The 25,749-nt window shown below is 37.4% G+C and overlaps 1 protein-coding gene across 2 annotated transcripts in view; it reads right to left on the bottom strand.

Moving 5' to 3' along the window:
• Window positions 1-25,749, bottom strand: part of EFL1 (elongation factor like GTPase 1) — a 65,157-nt gene that overhangs the window by 2,283 nt on the left and 37,125 nt on the right. Inside the window, exons 16-19 of one of the 2 annotated variants that reach the window (XM_032122852.1) lie at window positions 18,277-18,408; window positions 15,669-15,816; window positions 11,356-12,359; window positions 8,647-8,831 (exon numbers count right to left, since the gene is read on the bottom strand). In XM_032122852.1, the coding sequence (XP_031978743.1) occupies window positions 8,647-8,831; window positions 11,356-12,359; window positions 15,669-15,816; window positions 18,277-18,408 (1,469 nt within the window). The remainder of the gene's footprint in view (window positions 1-8,646; window positions 8,832-11,355; window positions 12,360-15,668; window positions 15,817-18,276; window positions 18,409-25,749) is intronic. The other variant, XM_032122853.1, reaches the window with a different exon arrangement.

The following is a 25,749-nucleotide window of genomic DNA, read 5'->3' as shown; positions in this document are numbered from 1 at the left end:
TGATGCTCGTCCTGAACACCTTAATGATGTAAAGCTACCAGGGACTTCCCCTTTCATGATCTGCCTGAAGAGCAGACAAACAAAAGGACAAACAAAAATTTCCAAGTCCAAGAACACATGAAGAAGAAAAGGTGATTCATGCTCACTGCTTCAGACTGTGCTGCTGAGGGAGGTTATACAGCTACAAACTGCTAAGTTAAAGACTGTTACTATGCCCTTTGATGACATTTTTTTTTTTACACTGGCAAGAGATGTAACACCCAGAAATTATGCCCAGAGAGAAGCAGTAAGACAGCAGTTCTTGAAGAATGAATGTAACAGAGGAGTCCAAAAGTATACAAAATTGAACTTAACAGATCTAATCTACCTGTAAATATTTAGATACTGTAGTGATGGATGTTTAAGAAAATCCCCAGGTTTGACAGACTGGTTCTTTCAATAATCCATGAAAGACTTGCTCTACTGAAGTTTTGCTCTGGATATTTCTTCCACTGACAAGAATTCTTTATGCTTCAACAGGTCTCAGGAAAGCCAGCATAACAGCAGGTTTAAAAGTATGCGCTATTTAGTATTTATTAGCCAGCAAAGGTGAACCCATTGCAGCACAGGGTTACAGAGTCCTGAGTGAACCTTGTACTGCTACACGATGCAGAGCAGTGCTGTAAAGAGGTTAATTAGGTTTCAAAGAACTACCTGAGGAGCTAGCTTGGCTTCTCAACCTGTTTAAATAATTCAGCCACTACACACTGCTTCTAGAGCAAGATCTGGTGGCACCAGAAAATTTAGAGGACCACACCTACCTAAATGGTGCAGATAGACAACAAAGGATGAATTAATCAGCACACTGTGTTACCACGCCGTGGTAAGCAATGGGAAAGAGGAAGCTGCATCTTCTGAGCCAGCTGGAACATCATCTGTGCATCTCCTTTAAGAAGTGACTGTAACCCTATTACAACACACAGGGGTGTTACTGACACAGTGACCCAAACAAAAAAGTAGGAAGTTTTTCTTTTTTTGAAAGTTCTGATTCTGTGAGTGAAGGCAAAGGCACAAACTAGACTGTTCCTCTTTACTTGTACCATATACAATGAATGAAGGCAAATGCTTATAGCAGGTGGCACCCATCATTCCCCATGCTCTGTTAATACAGTCCAAGCAAGCAAAGGGAGAACGGTCCCAAAGCATTGTCATCAATTTCCTTACAATGGGAACTGTCAGAATGGTGGCTCTGGGTTTCCTGGAATCAGCTAAGAAGCTTTTTAGGTCCTGAGCTATTGTTTGTATTCATGGGAACCACATAGGGATGGTTCTGGAATTTGTAACCGAAAGTGAGTTTTTGTCTGGATAAAGCCCTCAGTGATGAATTAGATTCTAAATGGACCATTCCTCCTGGAAGATGGTATAATTATTTCACAAAGGCACTTACAGTGGATCCTGAAAGATCCACAGAATCAAAGCAGAAGACACCCAGAAATATTATTTATTCTATGTTGCATGCCACTTTTAATTTAAAAATATTTAAATGTTTCCATATACTAATTTTTCAGTACAAAACTAAAACATATAGCCTAAGACTCCTCTTAAAATCAGAAACATGATAGCATCTTGAAAACACTTTTTCAAAAAGTTACATTCCTAAACAAACTTCAATCAAAAGAGAACTGGACATTCAAAATAATATGCCTTCCACAGATGAAAGATCTTTAAGTGACTGAAGCAATTCAGTTAACCTTCTATCAAAAGTCTGCCTCTCTCTCTCTCTGCCTGTGTGTTGTGTGTGTCTGGGCACCACTGAGCAGGGGGGACAAGAAAATAAAACCAAATAAAACCACAGCCAATCTTTATGTCCCAAACTTTATATCAGACAGAAGATATCAAGAGGCACCAATATTAGAAGTAAGACTCCATAAAGCCAACAATATTATGGTATTGTTAGCATTATGATAAAGTACATTTTATAACACCACCATACTGTGTGTGACTTGATACCTGGAAAACTCAGCACACCTTTTCTCCAGGAACTTTTCTAGGACTTGGGAATTTTTCTGTGTAACAGCATGAACTAGCCAGTGGCCTATGCTTATTTATTACTCAACTCCAGAATTCTCTGATAGGGACAACAGCAGCCTTAACTGCAAACAGCCCAGCCCACACACAATTACTCCTCCAAGTGTACACGACTAAGTGCTTCCTCCTTAACACAACCAAGTATTCCTATACATCTGCAAGGCTCTTCTGAAAGACGTTTCTTTTAAAAAGTGAACTATAAATCAAGATCTGTGCAGTGGGTCACTGGACCAGCATTTATTCTATTAGAAAACAAGTGTTTTCTTTAAATGAGGCCATATAAAATGCGACATAGGAAAGTGAATCAGTGCACAGCAGCTGATACAGTTCTTAAATTTGTTATTGCAAACACAATGCCTAAGTGATGGAAATGTTCCTATTAAAGGAACATTGAAATTAAGGAACATTTTAAATTAATCTTAGTTGATTTACTTTCTAGAAGTCTCGGGTGATATAATTTGTTTAAAGTATGACTACAAGCACACCCATAGAATTCCATTATGCTTAAAAGAAAAATAAAAATACATGGAGTGTGTCCCATCACTCACTGCAGAACTATGAGCCCACTCTAGGTATAAGTAAAACACTGTTTATAATGTAGTCAGCTGGGATTAGGTGTTTCAAAAGAAGCGAATAGATTACTTCAAATATTGCAAGTGAAGGGTATCCTTTAGAAGAAGAAACCATTCTAAAGCAAGATATTTCATTAAATGTAACAACTATTCAAACCAACACACCCAAACAATGAAGTCTCATAAGACTTGTTTAGTAAGAGCATGCAGAAGAGCACAGGCAAAACAGATGTCACTCTCTTTTAGCCCAACAGCTACACATTAATTATTCAAGCTGTAAATGCTTGTACCTTTATGAGAGACATAATCTGAATACCTGTAATAATAATCATTAAAAACAGAAATACTATGAGCATACTGTGTTAATACTGATAGATGACAGAGTGTGTACTAATCCTGCAAATGATTATGTAAGCTAATCAAGCTTTTTAGTAAGACATGAGTTAGAGCAGACCACTTGCAATTCAAGAGGACTTGGAATTTTAAGCCTTAATTTGAGGATGATTTATTATTTGCATTTCAGTGTCACCCAGATGGCTCCAATAGTGATCCTGGTCCCATTGTCTAGTGTATTTCACAAAATGATGGTAAGAAACAGTTTCTGCCTAAGGCAGCCTAATTATGCAAAACAAGGTTGAGAGAAGCATCAAAAGCAAACAGAAGGGATCTGCCTGGTTCATCCAAAAGGTCAGGCAGATTTGGGAACACAGCCATGTTCCTAGTAGCACTTCCCCTACTGGTCCTTACTGTCTGATGAAGACAGAAAATTTCTTTTGAGCCAAATATCATCAATGTGGAAAATGCCGGACCATGAATAGAAAGAGCAATCTTACACTGTCTGACGGAGATTTTACAACCAGCAAGCAACATTATGGACTTTGTGAACTGCTTAATAAGAAATCCCAAGAAACACTAAATTCAGTGTGACTGGGCACTACCACCAGCAGCTGTCAGCACGCCAGGAAAAACATGCCAGAAGTTCTTTCTTTTGTTGAAAAATAAAAAAGTTCAAAAAAATCGAAAGAATTATTATGCACGATTTTGAAGATAATACAAGCTCCAGTGGATCAGAATCCTTTCCACCTTTGAAAACTCGATGGTAGAAAGATATTTCAAGAGCATTTACAGTTCAAGTGGTGTCCACCACCTAGTAATGACAATGACATAAACGCAGACTGTGCAACCTTAAAAAGTACAGCGGATACGCACGTCTGAGATGTCTGAAGTGGCCCTGAGAAACAAAAAGTTTTAGGGTAAACTCACCTTCAGGTAAAATAGCAGAACCTTGCAGAGGTGTATGTGAATAGTTACCTGCTGTTTTTCAAGAAAACCATAGGTAATATGCTGGGTAATGCTGCACAAGTGGTTCTGCACTAAGCACAACCAAATTTGAGGCCACTTGGGCACTGGCAGTGTGCCTCCAGAACAGAAAACCTTACATGAATGTATTGGGTGTGTAGATACCCTGCAAGCGAAAGGAATAGCATCGAAAATCAAATAGCATCCCATAATTCAGAGCTTCCATTCACAATATATAACGGGGAGAGCCAAAGCCTTAAAATGGTTAGATACAAGAACTCGTCTTCCAAGAAATATTGTAATAAAGAACGTTTACACAGTTAGTTATAAAATAAACTCATACAAGTTTATTTTGGCTCAGGAGCATCATCCTTGTTTGTGTCTCAAACAGTGACAGCTAAGCTTTAGCCTTGACTTCAGCAAGTAGCTGCAAAGAGGAATCTGGTAACTGGAAATAAAAAAAGGAGACGTGTGGCTCTACTGCTGCATTTTTTCCTATTACTTAAGAAACATGTATTAAGAAAGAGAATTAAAGCCACACCCCTAGCACTTGTATTTACTGTTTCAATTAGCTTCAGATGTCCTTGCCAAAACAATGAGCTTTTCATATTTGAAAGGTTCCAGGTTACTCCTGGAATTCATTTATGTGCCTAAACTGTCACTGGTGCAATAATGTATGTAAAGTTACAGTTCAAGAATAGATTCTCTCTCCTTACCTCAGCCTGCTTCCTGTTTAATGCAAGCCTAACAATCTCATCCAGCAACTTCTATATTAAGCCCCATATTCTGAGCTGTAAAATGACTTACAATTCGAAAGGCATGAATTAAAATTCAGAATATAAAACTTACACATTCAGAAGCCTCATATTCCTAGCAATTATTACACACAGTCCCTCTCTTGCCTTTCTCCAGAGCCCTGAGGCACGTTCTAGGCACTATTCTACTTAGAAGGGATAATGAAAAAGAATTCTGATTAAATGTGTTTACAGTTCAGTCATGCTCTCTCAAGAATAAAAGTGTGTTTAATAGGCAATCTTCACGCACTTTCAAAGATGTGATTTAACAGGAATACTACACATTTCACAACTTTACAACTAGTAGATGTCTTTGACAATTCCTGCTGAAAATTCAATCAGCATCTGAATAGAGCCACATGCATTATTTCTTTACGTACAACACAGATCTTCCAAATGGGATGAACGTTCCATTATTCTAAGGATTGTGCAATCACAAATACCTTCTTGTTCAAAACCCCTATGATTAAGATAAAATAACATGACTGAGTAAAAGATCTAACTGCAAAGAATGGAGAACAAAGGAAACAGGCTCAAACAAAAGCATACATTAGCTGAAGGTGTATTATTAATTGAAAGTTTAAAAACATACAACTAGTTCATAATTATCCCAAAGTTAAGTACTTTAAACTAACGATTTAATAAGAAAGATTTCAGTATAATCTAAGAAATTACTGCCAAGTAAGCCCAACACACATAACCTTTGCCTACCTTTTAAAATTAGTTTATTTAGCTGGGACTAAACTGAAAGCTCCCACTAATGGTTACTTGGTGCTGTCCTTCACAGGCAGGAATAAATTGCACAAGCATGCCAGAAGAAATTAATAAAAAAGGAGTATCTGACAAGACAGACCTCAATATACATATTGCTCTATCCCTTGGGGTTGGAGCAATCTGAACTACACAAAATACATTCATTAACCGAATAGGGGAAAAAAAAAAGCAATATCATTTCCACAGAGACCAAAATGGCTTCATTTAAATGTGGGCTCTATCATTGACCTTCCTGTGTTTAGAGTCTACAAATCATGGTAATGAAATATAATGAAAGAGTGAACTCAAACCTCAATTGTTTAAACATGCCCTATGCATGTGATTTCCATGAGATTAAGCGTTTTTAAGTTTAAAAATCCCCCAAAGTTTCTATTTCACTTTGTGTAAAATGGGGTTAACAACACATTAGAAGGAATCTGTGTAGACAAATGCAAGTCCCAGGTACTCAGCTAATGAGCAGAGCACACTGAGAAAACACCAGCAGCACAGAGTTCATTCAGCACGCCATGGAAGGGTTTGGAGAGTGTGCAATTAAAGCAGCAGCCACACACTCGGTAGCACAGGAAATGCAGAACAAAACCAAGTAGCTACTGCACTTTCTTCCACTTTTTAACACTAAGGAAAAAATAGTTTAAGATTACACAAAGTTCACATCCTATTACCCTACACAATGATGCATTAAATAATAGGGATTCAAATAAAATGCTGGCGTTTTATCATGTAGGTACATACACCATAATTCATCAGTAAAGTGACAATGTCAAAGTCATGCCCATCACCTGATGCAACTCTGTGCAGAATTCAAAGAGAACAAACAGGAGCTGAGACACAAACCATTTCTCATGGTTTCTCTGTCATACTAACACTAGAAATTCTGAAAATTGTATTTATTTAGCAATTCTGTTGATGGTGTGAGAGTAACATGCACTCCTTCTGCCATCACTGCACAGAGATAACATTACTAGTAGCTTAGAAAAGGCTTATTTTATCACAAAAATATGTGGCATGGCTTTCATGGAGACAAACAAACCCAACCCTCCCCCAGTGACAGATTCCCCAGGTGGAAAGGTGACTGGCTTACACAATAATTTTTCCTACTACCAATACATTTAACATACAAGCTGCAATTATAATCTCTCCCGGGGGTCAATTTTACAAAATCCTGCCAATTGTTCAAATCTCCCTGTCCTATGCATGTCTATAATTATGTGTGAACATTTTCTTATGTGAAATTTGTAACATCTGAGAGCGAACGTACATGCCAAGGGTTGGGGACAGAAGGGGAGGCTTGAGAGCCACAGGGTTCACATTTTTGCTTAGTGCTGGAGCACAGGAGCTACAAATCCTAAAGAAACTGGCACAAAAAGATGGTTAGCTGGAATTGATGTCATATTCCTTTAGGGCACTGATGTCAGAGGCCGTTCAGACAAAAGACCAGTTAAGCCACAAAACCTCACCAGCTGCACTTCAGAGGAGAACGTCCAAAACTGTCAAGGTTTCTGTACACAGTACTGCCAGCACCCAGTGGTTTGAGGTTCCTGATCTGTAACTGGCTCTAACCAGGATCCCCATACTCAAAAGATGCAGTTTATCAATTTTTCTGTGTGTACACCATCTGTAGAAGGTTGTCCTTTTTTTTTTTTTGCTATTGCATTTGTGGTTCTGCGTGAAGTTGGACTTAGCTACAAGAGATGAAATGAGTCAATATTGAGGGAGGAGAGCTAAGTCCTTGGTGCCTGCACTTACTAACACCAGTAAGGTCCCACTGCCAAGCAAGACATAATGTACTTTTCCAAGTGCACTGTTTCAAGTACTATGTCAAATACTCTTCCCAACCCTTTTGTTAGCACGTGGCCAGTCTGCAGATGTCCTCTTTTTCCATTACCATCCACATAAAATTCCTGAGGCAGTTACCACAATTACTAACAAAGAAATAATGTTAGTGGAGTATTTTACAGATACTACCTAGGAGGACAACTTAGCTGGGGATGAAGAATCCACACCATGTGAAAAAACAGCACATACTTCAGAGAAACAGTGGCAAGCAGTCCATAGCTGGCAACTGCAGGGAGTGTGACTGACCTCAAAAATCTACAGTTGGTTGTTCTCAGAGACTTGACATTTGAGGTGACAAAATAAATCAGAAGATCAGTCAAACAAACAAACATTTTTTCATCCATTTACAGAGTTTCTATTGTTTTTTAACACCAAATAAAGGAACACCTGACCAAAACAAACAAACAAACAAACACCCCCAACCAAACCCAGAAAAACCTAGATTTTGAAGTTACTTTAAAAATTTAAGGTGAAATATTTATACCCACTGACTTTTGCCCTTGAAGCCATTTTTAGCTTTTTCAGTGGAGTCTTCTGAGGAGCCCAACAATGCAGGTGTGTTTGTCTTGAACAAGGAGCTCTGATTTACAGCCTCCTCTTTTTCTCCCTGAAGATCTACTCTCCACATCATAGGAACAAACTACACTGCACTCTCAGCTGATAACACTCCTTTTATCAGCTTTCCCACTTGCTATCTCCTTTACACCTTCACATTCAACTCTTCATTCTTTAAGTGACAAAAATGATCAAAGGGAATGATTTTGAGGACACCTCTGCTTACTATCAACAGACTTAATTTTGAAAGAAGGAAATCTATTCCATTTGCCTTTTAAGCATGAAAATTTATGTTGGCTTGGAATATGGGAGGACAAGTGCCTGCTAGACCTTAAGAGGTTAACTTTCATGTGCATTAGATTTACTGATACATTTATTTTCTGTTAGTGGTAGGTTGGGGCTGTTTTGTGGTTTTGGTTTCTTTCCCATTCTCCAAACAAGTTTACCAGAGAACTCACCAAAAAGGGAATATAAATTCAGGAAAACACATTTATAGAGAATCAGCTTCATTTATGAAAGATTTACTTTCTGTTGAAATAAAAAAGCATCCCATCTAAACAAAACATAAACACATTTCTGAACAGTGTATCTACAGTAAGAAATAATATAAGGCTACTTTTTTCCTCACTTCAAAAAGGAATTAATCAAATGTCTTGACCAAAACTTAACCTTTTTTGCTTATTATTCCAGTCTGCCACATCTACAGGAAATAGATCACCAAAACAGATGGAGTGAATGGATATTTTTACCTCCCAGTGGCTGAACACCAGCTGTGGACTGGCCAGGCCACTGGTTCTCTTCCTGATTTCATCAGCAAAGCCAAAGCTTTCTGCTACTGGCAGGACTGCCTTAATAATAAACACGTCCGTCCCCTCTTTCATCTCCTCTTGTAGCACTCTGCCTTCCCTTTTGGACAGCACAGCATACACACGACCTGCAGAGACACAGTTCTGATCAGCTTACCAACATATCCATATCCTGCATCACAAAGAGAAACACACCAATATTTGTGCAGGAAGTTTCAGCTTGAAGTAAAACACGTAATTTTTGGCTAAAATTCTTTGTTGTAAGCCAATCAATTAAGTGGACACAGTAAATTCAAGCAAAGAACACATTCTGCCATACAATGTGCAGAACCATCTGAGTAACATTTAATACATTACTAGAGCTGTATGAATCCATCTAGGTCCATTTCACACAATCACATGACTGTATATACTTTTTAAATAGGCACTTTGGCAGAGTATGTGCCTAGCTTGCTTTTTTTCTTACAACCAAATATTTGAGAATCATTACTAAGAAATATTATTGTGTTTTAGGAATTGTATCCTAGCTACTGTTAGAAATTTGCTTGGATCACCATATCCCTACATGGTACTTGTCCCAGATAGTCCAGTGCTATTCTAATCACAAAAAACTAGTTTATCTGAAATACTACATATTTGTCATGTTTAATGAGTTCAATTGGTTTGTTAATAAATTCAGTCTTAAGTCAGTCATGGATAATTTCAATTTTCTTTTCCAAGTTAGTATTCAATCTATTGAAATACAGCGTATATGTCATGAAAGTAGCTGTGAAAATGACCATGTTTGACTTTAGAGTATGTTTTTAGAAGTATTTTACAGACAAAAACGAAAAAATATGTGTTGATCAAGATAATAAACACACAAGAAAACTTGTACACTTAAAAACACTGTGTTCCACTCTCTTTGTTCCTCTCCTCTGCCTCAGTTCAGTTTATTTTCATTGTCAGAAAAGTCTGATGGACAAAGCTTTATATTCTGAGAACACAGATGACCTCACTTTCCCAGAAGCTAACATCTTAGAAACAAGCAGATCAATATGGAGATATATTAAACTTCACAGGGTATCAATGTATGCCCTGAATGCCAAAGGAATGAATAAAGATATAAAAGCCAGTGGTTTGACACATGTCAACTGCTAAGCCTGACTGGATAGAAGGCCTGCTTTTCACTTCTCCTAATGAGGATGCAATTTATTAGCTTAAGTTTCCACAATAAAAATTAAACCCACGAATTTGTAATGAACTAAGTGCGTGTCCATGGCTATTACAACACAATTCACATTCATCAGACTGGACTAATTTGCTTGCATGTCTGAGTCCTACATTACACTCATTAAATATATATATATACACATTAGAAAGCCATGTTTCCATTTGGGTTTATGGCACAATTAATGAGCCAATGCATGTTTATTACTTCACTGTAAACAATCATGCTTTTTGGGTAGTATTTTGAAAAACAGCAATTTATACAGTGTTTTTGAGGTTTAAAAAATGGTATCTTGCTTATAGCTTGATGAAGAGACTCAGAAGTACTGTGTCAATGTGCTTCTGGAACAGCAACATGGAACAGTACAAAGTCCAGTTTTGACAGCTATTAGTAATCCTGCACATCAGAAAAGAGTTTGAAATGCCCAAGTTCCATGTCAGAGTAGGTGATGTTGAGGGTAATGTGCCAATAAGCTTATGGCAGCACACCCTTAACCAGGCCTACTACAGGGTACCTCCAGCAAAGAACAGGATCATGCATCTGCACAAAACAGTTGCTCACTCAAAGGCATTTTCTTTTCATTACACACAAATGTAATTTTTGGTCTTTGGACTGCTATCATTATGTTTGTGTGTACAGCAGCTGAGATTTTTTTACAGCAACCAAATAATTATTGTACGTGGGATATACTGTAATTTTTGTCATGGATAGTGCAGTCAAAGTAAAACTGATGATAGTTTAAATGCACTGGAAGTTAGTTTTAAAGAAAATCTTGGTGCATTGGATCAGATTCAGCATGCAAGCAACTTCCATGGAAAACTCCAAGAACAAACACAGTGAAGTGGTGTCATAAGTAGGTCATAAAAACAAGTTTAAGTAGGTGTAAGTGGTAAGGTAATACAAATGACACCATTTGGCATGCACTGGGTTGAGCCAACTTGCATACCAGAAAGATACAGATGCTACTTAAAAACACAAAATTACCAATTGGATTGCAACAATAATTTAATTTTCCTTTTCCTGATTTTATTTCTGTACTATTGTACTAAAATACCTTGATACGGCATTTGCTAAGATCCTGCACGCCCTTTACAAACAGGACAGGTTTCCCATCTCTTCATGGAACTAGGGCTTAATTATGAGGCACAGTATTGATATTTATGGTTACTGAAGCTGGTCTTACAAAAACTTCCTCAGAAGGCAACATTTTGTATCTCGCACTTCAAAAAGGTGTAGCATTGCTATTTATGCCTATGGCTCAGATAAGCAAGAAGAATGCGAAATTCTCCTTCAGAATAGTACAAATCCTATTGGAGAACTATGTAAGACTCCTGACAAAACCTTTAATGAACTTACACCTTCTGATCCAGTCTCATTTATAAAACCTCATCTAGGAAATCAGAAAGGAAATTCTTGGCAAAGGTTTATTGTCCCGGTCTTACCTAAAACTTCTGCCGTAGCCATGATTTCACACGTGTACATTGCTGCCATGAGTCTCTGTGGTTTTGCTTGCAAAGCATAACGACAGGCTTCCTTCATGGTGGCAATCAGCTGGCCCGAGAAAGGGCCGTAACAATCTGGAAGTAATAATTCTCCTTTGTGTTTACTCATTTTCTCAGGTGAGTCTGTACCACTTTGGTTCTTGTCCTGGTGTTCATCTGCACTGGGACCTTCATCAGTGCAACTGCTTGCTGGAGTATTATCTTCATTTTGCTCATGTTCTGTGGTATCAATTTCCCCTGAATCCTGACTGCTATTTGACAGTGCATCTCCAGCTTTATTTATTTCCCATTTTTCCACTGTGAAACAAACACCCATGAGAGGCTCTTCACACATGGGACCTGAAAGTGTAGCCAGCTGAAATCCACTCACTATGCTGTTGTCAAAGTCTCTGTATTTACCTACTTCTTTCACGGAGTTCCCAAGGCACTGCCACACAGACCTCTTATAACTCCCGAAATTATGTAATAAAATATTAGGCCCACATTTCCGTGGTCCAAATGACCAGATCTGATCAACAGCATTTCTCCACTTCCTCCCCTGAAGACTTTTCTCCAACTTCTGTTTGAATTCTTTGATTCTATCAAGAGTCTTCTGATTTATCTCATGTGTTTTTTTATCTTCATTCAGAGATGTGTTGAGTTGCTCCATAGTTCGAATTAAGTCACAGTTTTCTTCAAGAAGTCGAGTGACCTCCTCAGGAAGTGGCATTGCTCTTACACTGAGAGTAGCTTGTTTATTTGGAGTATTAATTGTAACAAGACCATCTGAATCAACCTGAATTCCTTCAGGAATTTTATTTGGGTCCTCTTTTGTTTGGTGTATGACAGCAACTTTCTGCTGTTTTCCTATTTCTTCATTCACCATATCGACTTTGGGAGGTCTTGTTATCGTCTCTCGGAAGGGTATAATAGGAGCAGATACACTGATCTGCACCTTTGCAAACCTGCAAAATAATGTTTAAGAATTAGTTTAAGAATCTTGAAACTAGTTTTAAACTTGGGGGTGGGAGGTAGGGTAACGGCCTTAACGTGGAACAGACGTTCACGAACAAATCTGACTGCAACATAGATTACTAAGTAATGCATTTCAAATTCAAATTTTATGTACTTCAAAAAAGAAGCACTGCCTTTTATGTCTTCAGAAATATTTGGAAAGGAACTCAAGAAAATAAAAGCAAAAGCACTGCTATGCCTCTGCACAAATCACTGGTTCACCCACATCTTGGGAACTATGTGCTGCTGTGCTCTGCTCTCAAACGAAACGGAACTAGAAAAAAACTGAGAGCAAAGATGATCGAAGGAACACAAGCACAAGAAGCCTTCAGATGTTCCAAGGGTGCAACAGAGATCTACAAAATCAAGTGGGGCATGCAAAAGGCTGACCAGGATTAACCAACAACCAAACCACAAAGGGCCCTGGACTGAAAATGAAAGAGGCCTGGGAAAGCACCACAGTTACTCCAGTTTTACTCTTCCTGTTCCTGTTGTTGGCCACACTGCTCAGACACGGTACTGAGATGGACACTTGGTGTGAGCCAGCACATCTGCTCACAGAGGGAGATGCCCTGAGAAGATGAAGCACTGGGAAAGCTGAACAGAGCTTTGTCCTTTTGGGCTGATAACCACTATTATAAAAGCTTCATGCTGGAAAGTGATGCTTTAAAGTCAGGTGAAACATTTTAGGTATGTCAAATAATGTGAATGATGGCAAGAAAAAAGGAAGAATTATTCGTTTTCTGACAGGCTCAAGGATCACAGCTGTGTATTCTTCTTAACCACCCACGAGTTCTGAGCAGGTTCACTCAACGACTACAGAAGGACTAACCAATATTTCCTACGGTCTGGTAAATTTTGGCAGTGATAAAAAAAGCTGAGGAAGAAAAGCAAGTACAATTGTAAGCTGTATTTCCATGGGAATCAAACCCAGGAGAGATTTATCCTTTTTGCAGTTCTTTCAAGGATTTGCATTATACCAAACAAAACCCACAACTCCCCCCCCAGCGCCACCATTACCTTAATTCTTTTTGTTTCTCATTCTGAGAAGGGTAACTTAATCCCTTCACAGTTAGTATTTGAAATGTTCCTGGGACAGAAATTTCTAAAAATTTCTATTGTACAACACAGAAAATAAAATGTTCAAAGCTACGAGGTCTAATTTCTTACTCCATTCAAAAAGAACTAATTGGGAAGAAAAAATATAAATTTGGTGAAATCAGGCAGAACATCCATATTGAATCATTTAGATGAACACAGATGACTGATCTTTTAGTTGTTTCCATGTTTCTCCACATCTTTGACAATAAGTATCACTTGAACATAATTTTTTAAATACACAGTGGGAAAGCTAAAATTAAGTATGTGCCTTCGAAAAAGTCTGATTAAAATCTTGACAATGCAATGTAGTTTGAATACAGCAGAACCTCCTCAGTTGCTGTAACCAGTCCAAAAACATCAATCTGCAAAACCCAGTTGATGCAATTGTGGTAGATGCCAACACCAGCATCCTGCCCCACTACCTCAAGTGTGACTCAACTGTCTTGAATAACCTTTCCCAATATTTTTGGGGAAAAACTTCTGGGTCACATTTTAAGGTTATTACATGCTGTCTTGATCCCTAGTTCACAATTTACTATTCCAAATTATATGCACTTAAAAGTTTAACACTTACAGGGAAACACAGGGAGCTAATGAAAACTAACATTCCAGAGCACAACTTTTCCTCTTCACACTTTAATAGGTAACTAGTGCCAGTTTACCACTGTCAGAATTTACACAGAATCCATGAGGAATGGAGCAAGACAGGAATCCCATTCTGGACTCTTTCTTCTACAAAATGGGGAGAAAAGGAAAGGACAATTCTTGTCCCACGAGCTGGTGTGTGAGGGATGGCAACTAAAATATGCCAAATCCTGAGAGATCTAGAAGGAGAGTGAGCTCCTTAGTGAACACATCTGCTCTCAACTCCTTTTGGGAGCTGGCACCCAACTGAGAAACCATGAACCACAATCAAGCAGGACAATGGTGGCAGCCCTGTTTGTCTGTGTCTCCAGGTGTTTCTTGTTTCTGCTCAGGATGCCACGAGCACAGAGTGGTTTTGTGCTTTGGTAGTTTGGAACACTGACATCATTTTCTCCAGGAATACAAGCAAGGGATACAAAATAGTCACTTTTGACAGACCATCATTCTCTTAACAAAAAGCCAAATTAGATGACAACCCATAAAAAAACCCAAAATTATGCACACAAAAGGAAAGGTTTGGCATGTAAATGCATATAAATGTATGTATGTAAGTCCTACTAGCTGCTCACTATAATCCTATTTTCCTGTCATGGAGTATTATTTGGAACATTGCCAATAATAGAGACATTTATACAACCCTGCTATGCAAACTGCAGCTAAAGACAGGCACAACCAGTTTTGCTTAAACACATTACTTTTGAGCAAAATGTATCAATAAATATTACTATGTTTTTAGAAGCAGTAAAAAGATGTTGCATTAAGTTGTAATGAGGATAACCATTAAAACATACATCCAGTTTTATAAGTGATCCAGTCTAATTTTCATAGGAAATTACTGTTCTCTGATATTAACTGAAATGAGTATGGGTACAGTAAGACAAACATTCAACCATTCATCAGGTTTGCTCTTTGGTTTAGAAAGAAAATGACTGTAAATGGATGTGGCAGAAGTACCAGAAAGGTTTTAGTAAATGAAGTTACAGGAAGGGATTGTTTCAGACATCTGTTCTTCTACCATTTGAAGAAACTTTAGAAGATACTAAATATATGCATGTGTGCTTGCAAAAAGTACTGCTCATGAATGAGAACAGATTAACCTTTGAAAAAAATAATCAATGAGAAAGGGCACAGGATAGTGTGTGAACATACAGTTTTGGTCTTGGTGCTTTAGAATTTTTCAGAGTTCATTTATCAGACATGATTCCCCTCAGTTTTTATTTTGTACAAATGCCACATTACATTCTTAACTGGACTCCTGAATCTACTGTAATTTCTAATTTCTAGAAAGTGCCCCAAGTGTGTGTTAGATGTTTAGAAGTGACAAGTTAGTGGCTTCTGCCCCACTGCAGATAATTTTATAGCTACAAAGAGGTACATTTATGACCCAATGATAAAAACTGTTTGTGGAAAAAGCTCTATTTTACCAGAATATAAATCAAAGATACCCATCTGACAGAGAAATACAGCAGACACCTACTGAACTAAAAATATTTCTTCCTCCTTGCCCCTCTAACCTTTCTTTCAGGTCATCCAAGCAACGCTGAAGATGAACTTCTCCTGCTGTCACCAGCACATGTTCTCCTGTCTCCTGGATTAAAACTTGCACACATGGATCAGCTTGGTTTAAAAGCTTCATCCCTCTGACCAGCTGAGGCATATCACCTGGCAAAAGAGGGTATTATTAACAAAGGAATACTGGAAAAGAAATACTCAAAATAGGGTAGACTTAAACTGAGAAATAGTAACACTTATTTTTATGGAAGCCTAAACAAGAATAGGTATTTTAGGAATAAAAAAAAACTTTCAGTGGGCAATTTTCTGCTTATGAGTCACGCAGAGCAGCGTGGGGTTTAAGAACAGCAACTGAAAACGTAAGCTGTACTCAGAATTTGTCACCAACAATTTATGTACTGATGACAAAATTCACATCATACAATTATAAGCACGGTACACACCAAACTTGAATGGACTGCACATTTTTTGTTTACACAGCTTTACAACAGGTTTAGTAGAACAAGTCAGCTATTGACTATGACTATGCTATGTTGCTTCCTATACTCAATTAACTTCAGATACAGCTCATGAACAACTCACAATCAATAAAACCCCTGAATTTTATCGAAATGAAGTGATTAAAAGAATTCAGGACTTCACTCCTCATTTTCACAGGTTATCAAATTATAACCTTTCTTATCTATTACAACTTTTGTAAGTCATCTTTCAAATAATTGCGTCTTTCAAATAATTGCATTTCCTTGCATTCTTTAAAAACTAAGTGTAACAACATCTAAATTGCTAATGCTTAAAATGCTCCAAATACATAAATAATAACATTAACGTTACTAAAATAAAAGTAAAAAGTATTCCATAAGGATTACTTAGAAGGTATAACAGCAAGTAAAGCACAGGAAGGATTTTAAAGTAGCTGGAAGCCACTAGAAAGCTTTAAAGCAATTAAAATCTGAAAAGGGGGAAAATCAGGAATGTGAGAGCTTTTCAGTGAAACAAATCACAGCTGTCCCTAAAATGAAGGTGTTTGAAAAGAGCTGTCTTAAAGTTAATGGAGAATGAACAAGCACAGCTGAGTCAAATTTGGCTAGATTACATCAAAGCTATGCATAAACACCTCATGTCAGCAGCCTTCCATAATGAACACAATTTAAAGAAATTAATTATGAACTCTTTTTTTTATTTTACATACGCACTAGAGAATACCCCAGGGCTTTCCAGGAATGTATATTCATATTCAGAAGGAAGAGTGATATTAAACTTGTCATTCACTTGGAGACTATTAAAAGAAATATGATATTGCTTATTTACTGCTGAGCTTGTAAGGGTGTAATAGAAAAGTACCCTTGGAAAAAATGCAGTGTTAGTTCACATGGCCAACACAGTTGAACAGAGAATTTCAACTTTGTCTCTGCATTTAAGCTCACAGAGTGATGAGTACTTTTTTTTTTTTCTTTTAGAGCTTATGGTAACCATACAGGAAGATTTTGACAGGAGTGTGAAGACATGCAATAATTTTATAAAATGTACATAGGGAAATAATTTCTATTTATATGAGTCATTTTTCCACATAAGCAGATGCAGCTTTGAAGCAGGTCTGATGTGGCAGTCCAATGCACACATGTGACAATGTGTGAGGGCCACCTCAAGACTACAACACAGCTCTCTGGGCAACTGCAATGGCCACATTTTGCTTGTCTTCCACTTATTGCAAGCTACAGTGGATTTTCAGGAAAACTTCTGCAAGTATAACCTTCAGGCTTCTGTCCCCCTAACAAATTTAGTTCAGATCATAAACTCAGAAGTTACCAAAAAGGACAAACTAAGTAGTGGTACAAGAATGAGCCAGCTTCATTTCTTAAGGAACAAAAATTACCCCAAAATTGGTCAGTAGTTCTGGAATTACATTTCTTTTAACATTTTGAACTTAATACTACACTCAGCAGAACCAGTAATTTCCAATACTTTCAAAACTGCTTTAACAAATGTAGGATGTACAATGTATGATTATCTGTTACTCAAGCACATGAAACAAATAGCTGCCAAGCTGTCCAACAGCTCTCTAAAAAACCATGTAATCTTAGTGTTAAGAGTATTTTGCAACTGAACATAAAGCCAGTTATTTTGGTTCTACCAACACTACAACAACGAATGGAAACTGGGCTGAAATTCAAACAAAGCCAGAGATATCCCATTATCAGGTTTGAAAGGAGTGGGGTGGGGGCATCAAGGAGAAGCAGTACTGCAAATCTGCACCACAAGCTTAATGACACACACACAAGAATGGCAGCAGACGTGGAGAACCCAGAGATCTGCTCACCTTCACAGTGAAGGAACACTGAACTGTTAGCACCATGTAGTGTCTGACTTGTGGAACAGCTGTCACAAAAGGGCACAGCAAGCTCTCCTGTGTCTCCTCAGCTACTGAGACACGAGCAAGGCAGCTGCAACAACTCACATGCAGCCCTCCAGGCAACGTATACATTTATTTTATATTGGGCAAGTCTCTGATCCAGTGGCTAGATCATGAACTAGCCAAATCACTGAGGGCTGGAAGCTGCCCTGCTGCCACACTGAGGTGGTGTTACCATCCCTTTCCTCCTTCAAGCTTACTTGGATGTTTCGGTTCGACAGCTACTCGCACAATCGGGGTGGCTTCGAAGTTGAGAGGTGTAAATGGTGGACAAGCAGGTGATGTTGACAGTGTTGCAGACTTCAGCACAAAATCTTGCAGGCCTCCTATTCCTAATAGAAATTGGAAAAAAAAAAAAGGCAAAACAACAACAACAAAAAAATCACCAACTGTCATATTAAATGAGAATAAAAACATGATCATCGAGTCAAAAAAAGGTGAAATCATTCTCCTTACAAAAGTAAGATTCAAAAATTCCTCACTGTTCATATAAAATATCTGTTAAGATACTTGTGCATAAACTGGGTTCTTAAGTCTCTGGTGTGACATTTGATATTTAGCCTCACAGTTCCCACTGCATTCCCTCAGTATTTTAAAAGGCATGTTTATAGCTCTGAAGAACAGAAAGGACATGAGGACTTTTTTCCCTTCTAATATGTCCAAGCCTTTGTACAGCTCAGACTTAATTCTGGTGGTTTAAATTTAGAAAAATTTACACTGCAAGAGGCCTGCAATGGTTATCTAGTCCAACCTCCAGGCCAAAGCAAGGCAAACTTCACAGTTAGATCAAGTTGCTCAGGACCTTATCCACTCAAGGTTTAAAAACTTTTCACAATGGAGACTGAACATCCTCTGCTGGCAACCTCCTCCAGTGCTTCATTATTATTATTATTGTTAAGAATGCTCTTTTTTTTTCTTCCCATCCCCTCATGCCCATTTGGGATTCAATTTTTTCCCAACTTGATTCTTGTAAAAATGAATTCATCCTGTTGTAAGCCACTAATCCTCATTCTACATCGTTTATAATGCTGACAAGTTGACGAAAAGTGAACTTAAATTGTAGTGATAAGAAAAAAAATATAGAAAAAAATATTACCTATAAATCTGCAAAATAGCTGCTGTTAATGCATACTAAGTTTTAGCTGGCTGGCACATTTAAGAGGATTTGAAATTATTGCCTCCAAATTCCCAACCAACTGCACATCATTCATAATTTAGTCAAAGCTATTAAAACATGACTAGAAGTGTTTGAATAATAAAGACAACAAATAAAGTTGATATCAATTTATACAATGGCTTTTCCTGATGCTCCTTCAATCATAAGCAGTGAGCGTTGCAGTTCTAATGGAGTATTAATTAAATCAGCATGTGACTTCTAATACCATGAGAAAACTGAAACCTTCAGCTCATAATCTATACCTGCTTAAAAATTAAATTCACATGGTAGACTGCAGTATATTCATGCTCCTTCCTCCTCATTCTCTCCTACATGCCCAAGCAGTTCTTCACCCCAACTCCCCATTATCACCCTAATACTTCTCCAGTTTTTTTTTCTGGCTTAGCTTTCTTCATTTGAGGCCAGAAACAAAGAGGGTCAGCTTCCACCCTATGAGATCATGCAGGAGTTTGAGTTCTGGAGAGCCAGTCTGCTGCAGAGTTTCATCTGCAGAATCAGGCTGTTTCTCCAGCTCTGGATGCCTGGCCAGCAGGATAATCCAAAACCCAGAATGTCATTATATAAGAAAACCTGCCTCAAAATAACTGGAAGCAGAACAACATTCAATGGCTTTAAATGCAGGATTGCAGATGCTACAAAGAAAATAAATCTGTATAAACTCTGTGTTGCACCTGACCTATGACCAGCATGTATTTCCTCTTTTTCACTTATTCAACATGTGGTTTGAATGAAAAACAAATGCTAGCTCATCATCACCACCAGGGACTGAGAAAAGGGATGGGTCCATTTTATTCTGATCTTCTCCAGCTGGTAAAATGAAAATGATTTAGAATGGGAGGTGAACAGCTTCTTTGCACAGTGTAATGTGAACCAGAGAAATAAAGTTACCAAATCTTACTTCAGACAGACTCACTCTTTTCTTAACACGTTCCTGTACTCGTACTGTCATAAAGAAAAATTGAAGCTTTTGCTCTTTTGTTTCACATTTGAAGGTAAAACTACATGAAATGTAAGTGTCTGGCACCAATAATACACTAAAAATAAAAATCTCAGCCAGTTTTCATGAAAATCTGTTAGGCTTACAACCTGAGTGCTTTAATTGCTGAAGTGTGTGAGCTAGCACAGAGCTGTGTCCAGCCATGTTGAATCTATTTAATTTACAAATTCTTAGTAACAAATGTTGGAAAAAATCCATAAATGTTCTTGGACACGCTTTTTGCATAATATGTTTACTAAGTAACTGCTAATGTGTTTTCTGAATAATATTAGAGGAAGATGTAACACAACTAATTCCAAAATACCACATGACAATGGAAGAATTCTACTAATTATGATGATACATAAATCTTAAACTTAGTTTTTGTCCAGCCCACTGAAAGCTGCACATACTACTTGAGATCAAAGATCTCAAATGTTTCTCAATATGTTACTTGAAAGGTCTTAGAAAAGTCACTCCAAATTAAAGCCTTAATAAAAGGCTGATAATGGTAAGAAAGACCTTCAGAGGCTGGTGGTTTGTGCTTTTAAAAGCAGACTAAATAATGGGTCAGGGAGAATTATTACACAGGTGGTGAAATATGAGATTTACAAAGGTTCTTCTTTTGTTGAGTCCCTTCTCTGACTGGCCCTAGAAGATAAGAATACTAAATCAAGTGTATACCAACCTGTACCATCAGATATTAACATGTGATAGAAGCTAAATGGTAAGAAGAGATAAGAACATCATGGCTGAAATTTTCAGAAGGAGTAGGAGTTTTAAGACAAGTCTCAATTTACTTTTCACTTCTATGTCTTGCTGGTAACCACTACACCTTACACAGTAATTTTGCTGCCTTTAAAGATGAAGTATGCTTTTCCAGCTCAATTCAGCTATAAAGATCTGAACACATAACAGATCAACTTCAAGGTATATGTAATTAGTTTCTTTTGATGTAGAAAGATTTAGGTATTTAATGTTCTTTCAAGTTGCAAAAAAAATGAAGCAGACACCACCATCATGCTAAAGTTTTTCAATCAGATAAGGGAATAATTTAGTTTGCAGTGTGAAAAATCAAACAAAGAAGAATGAAAGCTGTTTAAATTTTAACTTCTGCCACACTGTTACTAGCCTCAGCACATTAGTTCAGTCGATCTTTATCTTCTCTCACTGATGATATCACCACTTAAGAATCCAGGGCTGCTTTGGAATGGAGACATGTCAAGCTTTGGACTAACACAGTAAGGAACTAAGTAAAGCAGAAAGCTAATGTTAATCTGCCCAGCAAGACTCTGTCTCCACTGAAATCTATCATTTCTTATCAATGATACCTCTTTAGAAAGATTAAGACCTTATGAGATGTAAAGCCTACCCGGTTTAAATGCTCCATGCACTTCAGTATGTATCAGTGCAGACAGACCATTCATGTGAATTATGTAGGTGTGATGCAAACTTTTGTAAATCTACCCAGCCTGAAATCTCAAAGTGAGCATGTGCCTTTTGTTTCAGCGGGACTGTACAAACACAGTGACACCTCCATAATTTTCTTTGACCTGTAATACAAATGCTTCTATAACTCCCTGTCAGAGACATTTTAAAATAAGTATCTTTAAAAGGTGATTTTAAAAATATGTATGAGAAAAATTCACAAATCCACGTTAAAAGTATGATTGCCTCTAGATGTTTCCAGTTTATTCTTAAAGTAAATAGGCTAAAGGCCGACTAAAACAAACAGAAGAACAAATGCTATTTGCCAAATAATATTAAAATAATAAAATTTAAGGAAAATGCCTTCATATCAATCATCATTCTTCCTCAAATCTATGCAAATAATTCTTCTCTTCCCAATATCTAGCATAAGACTACAAAAGATTATACCATTTGCAGACTGTTAGCTGTTAAGGTGACTAATATTGGTTCACTGTAGCCAGATCAACTTTAAGCATCAACCTCCAGCCTTCCATTACTGTGCCTAATTTAAAAAAAAAAAAAAAAAAAAAAAAAAAGAAAGGAGGGATTTTGTAGGGGGAAAAGTGGCCTTTGGTAGGATTAAACTCAGTTACAATAGTATGCTTTTCATATTTGAGGGATCTTAAAAGGTTTTACTAATCACCAGGATTAAATGATGGTAACTGTAGGGACAAGTAGCTCCTATGGTTTAAGAACACCTTGTATTACATGTTTATCACCTCAGATTTTAAGCATGTTTCTCTTGTGTCTCATGGGCACTGCAGAGAGACATCTGAGGGCAGAACCTGACCTTTCTATATTAGAAACTATTTCTAGAAGGGAAGGGAATGTAAATCAAGACACAGACCACATTCTAGTTGAGATTTCATCAACTTTTTCCATAATACACACCACATGTTAGCACAGATTGCTGGTGAGCCTCCTCATCTCTAATTGTGCACTTCCCCCTCAATTCTTACTTGCTTCTGAGGCAAGGGAAATTGCTTGTATGGACAACAGTGTGTTGTAAGGTATGTCCATGGTTTCAGCTGCTCTCAGTGCTTTCCAACCATTTTACAGAAAAGTTAATTGAACTTTTTCTTTTTCCTTTTTCCCAATGTGATTCTTCTTTTGAGCTGGCCTCTAAAAATCACCAGTATCCAACAGACTGTAGAACTATTTGACCCAGTTTCTACCCAGGTTTTAAAAACACAAGTTCTACCTGAATATGCACAAGAGATTAACACGAATTCAGTTTCTCTATACAAAGGTGTTCAGTTGTAATTTTATTGTAAAATGTTACTTTTAGGTTCACAGCAGTTGGAGGGGAAATTGGACCTAACTTTCTGATCAGATGAGAGCAAACTCAGCCATATTATCAATAATGCTACAACAAGACTCCCCAAGGGGCACAACTGTGGTAAGACACTGAATGCAATAAGCAGCTTTTGACACAAGAAGCAACTCAGTGCTTTACTACTGAATCTTTGAGTAGGTAAAGATGAAAAGGTGCTGGAGCACCCCACTGAGTTATTTCAGGAAAAAACCAGCAGTTCAAAGAACAAAGCTGTCTGCTTTCAGAGCTGCAAGGAGAGCAAGAACACGGTCTAAGAGCGTCTTCCACCAAAATATCCTATTACTAGATTATAGTTTCTAGAAGGATTGCACACACATATAATGAGTAAACAAGCATCATTTATCTTCTGCTGAGTGCCTTTGGGAAAAAATACCATATATTTCATTAGGCCCTTAGACTGCATGATAACACACATTGCCTATGTGTTGACTGAGCTGACAATTCTAATTATCAACATTCCTATACTTTCTCAGACCAGACTACAATCAATTTCAAGGAAACTAAAAAAAAATCATTTTACATTAAACAGTAACATCTTTAAAATGTTACAGTGAATGGCTTGAGATCTACCTGCACTCAGTCTGTGTGAAAAAGCTGACATCGAAGCTGAGCCAGAAATTTGCTTGCTAAAATACAAATTTACGTTAAAGTAAATGGAATTAAACCAAACTCAGTTAACATTCCAAATCTGGCTTCTGGATTTACAAACTGTTGTAGTCAAGATGAAATATTGATTTCCTTAAGCTGCTTAATGAGACTAATAACTACAGAAGATGAAAGTATTACAAATAATCATGTTTTTCTTACGCTACACAATCATTTCATTTATCATGCCATACTAATTTTTGGAGCTCAAGACTAAAGAAAACGATCCTGATTTTTCAACATCTATGTTTAAGTGTCATTTTAGCATAGAAACCTAGGAATTTCATATTTAAATTTGTAACAGGCCCCCGTCCATCTTTATGTATTATGAAATCAATGCACTTGTAGCTCCACAGGAAAACAAAAAAAAAAAGGAAAAGAAATCTTTACTCCAATTAAAGCTACTTTAATCTTTTAACTGTAAAGCATTCTTGATAAAGGGACTGAACAGCACCTTTTGTGGTTTTATAAAATGGTTCATAGCTGTCCTCAGCAGTATACATGCAATATATTTTGCCTGAGCCCACACATTAAAATTCCTTTCCACACACCAGCTCAACTTGACATCACTTGAAAGCAGCAATACTGAGCAACAGTAAAAATGTGGACAGATCTTCCTACAGTGTGACCACACTGGCACTCACTTCAGTTATAGCCTGTATGTCAAATTAATGCTTCCATTACTGCATGTGGAAAGCATTTAGCACCATACAAAACTCTCCAAGGGTTTCTGAAACACAAACCAAATTTTAGATTTATAATTACTTTAAATAAATTATTTTAATTTGACCTGACAGCAACACATCTGAATTTACTTAATTTTTTTTAAAAATTACTACCAGAACTTCAGCACCAGTTCAGAAAGGTTGTTGTCCCAAACAAAAGGAATTTAGGAATAGTTGTTTCAACATATTTACTTTGATAATCTACAAGTCTTTTGAAATGCTGAGTTGTTGTTCTTGAGGGTTTTTACTTAGTAGTAGTAAATGTGCTTTTATAAACAAACTAACAAAATTGCATATTGCACTGGAAAACAGATCAGCTGAATTCTTATGGAGCATCCTATGCAAGGAAGAAAATTTGCCCAGAAATCCTCTGAGGAAAAGGGAAGTCTTCTAGACAGCAGGGGTTTAACTATGCTCTCTGAAGACTCAATACATCTCTTTGTGAAGATGAGAAATGTTTCAGGTGTAGCTGTAGAGGCCTCCCTGCACTGTTCACACATGCTAGCCCATCTACTGCTGGTTCCTACTGGTAAAATGAGAAAACAATTAAACCACAAAAAAACCCCAAAACCCCCCAAAAACCCCCAATAACAACAACAAAACAAAACCCCCCTCCATCAACAAAATTCAAGAAAACATTGAAGTGTTTGGTAAAATACTTTAGACTTAGGCTTGATATGAATACCTAAGTTTGCAAAAGGAACATATACCAAAAGATCTAAATTTCTTCCCTCAAGGTAGCAGAAGAAAAAGACAAATCTCCAGCAGTCATCTGGCAAAGACACATCTGATGTTGCTATTTTGGATTTTAAAAAGGAGAGAAAGTTATTTAAAACCAACTTCTCTGGCTAGTTACATTAGAAAAAAGTAGAGCAATTCTTATTCTACAGTTTTGCAGGACCACCATCAAAACATCAGCTGTGCACACACACTCAGTTTTGGAAATCTATTAAAATAGGATTGCATGTTACAGGATCATGAATAGATGAGGTATCAGAAGTATTAATCAAAACAATCACTTCTCACTTTATTTCCATGTTTTTTTTAAATATTTCACCTACATTGAAAGGTACAGATGTTCAGAAGGCAGAGGAGGGGGAGGCAGCAGCCCGAGGCTGAGAAGGGAAGCATGGAATCAGTTGTGCTCTATCAGATTGAGCATGAAAACTGTTTAACATTAAAAGAAAGGAGATGGAGGCAAAGCCTTTCTACTTGAACATGTAGCAAAGTTCAATATTTATTTCTAAGTAGACAATAGAAGGCATAAACCCTCATACAATATTTTAGTATTTTTATGAGAGTACTGGAGGCAAGATGCAAATGAGCAAAGATCTAAAGTTCACT

The sequence above is a fragment of the Corvus moneduloides genome, chromosome 13, assembly GCF_009650955.1.
Source record: "Corvus moneduloides isolate bCorMon1 chromosome 13, bCorMon1.pri, whole genome shotgun sequence".
NCBI lineage: Eukaryota > Metazoa > Chordata > Aves > Passeriformes > Corvidae > Corvus > Corvus moneduloides.
Note: the sequence above shows the minus strand (reverse complement) of the source record. Positions and strands in the feature narration are given on the sequence as shown.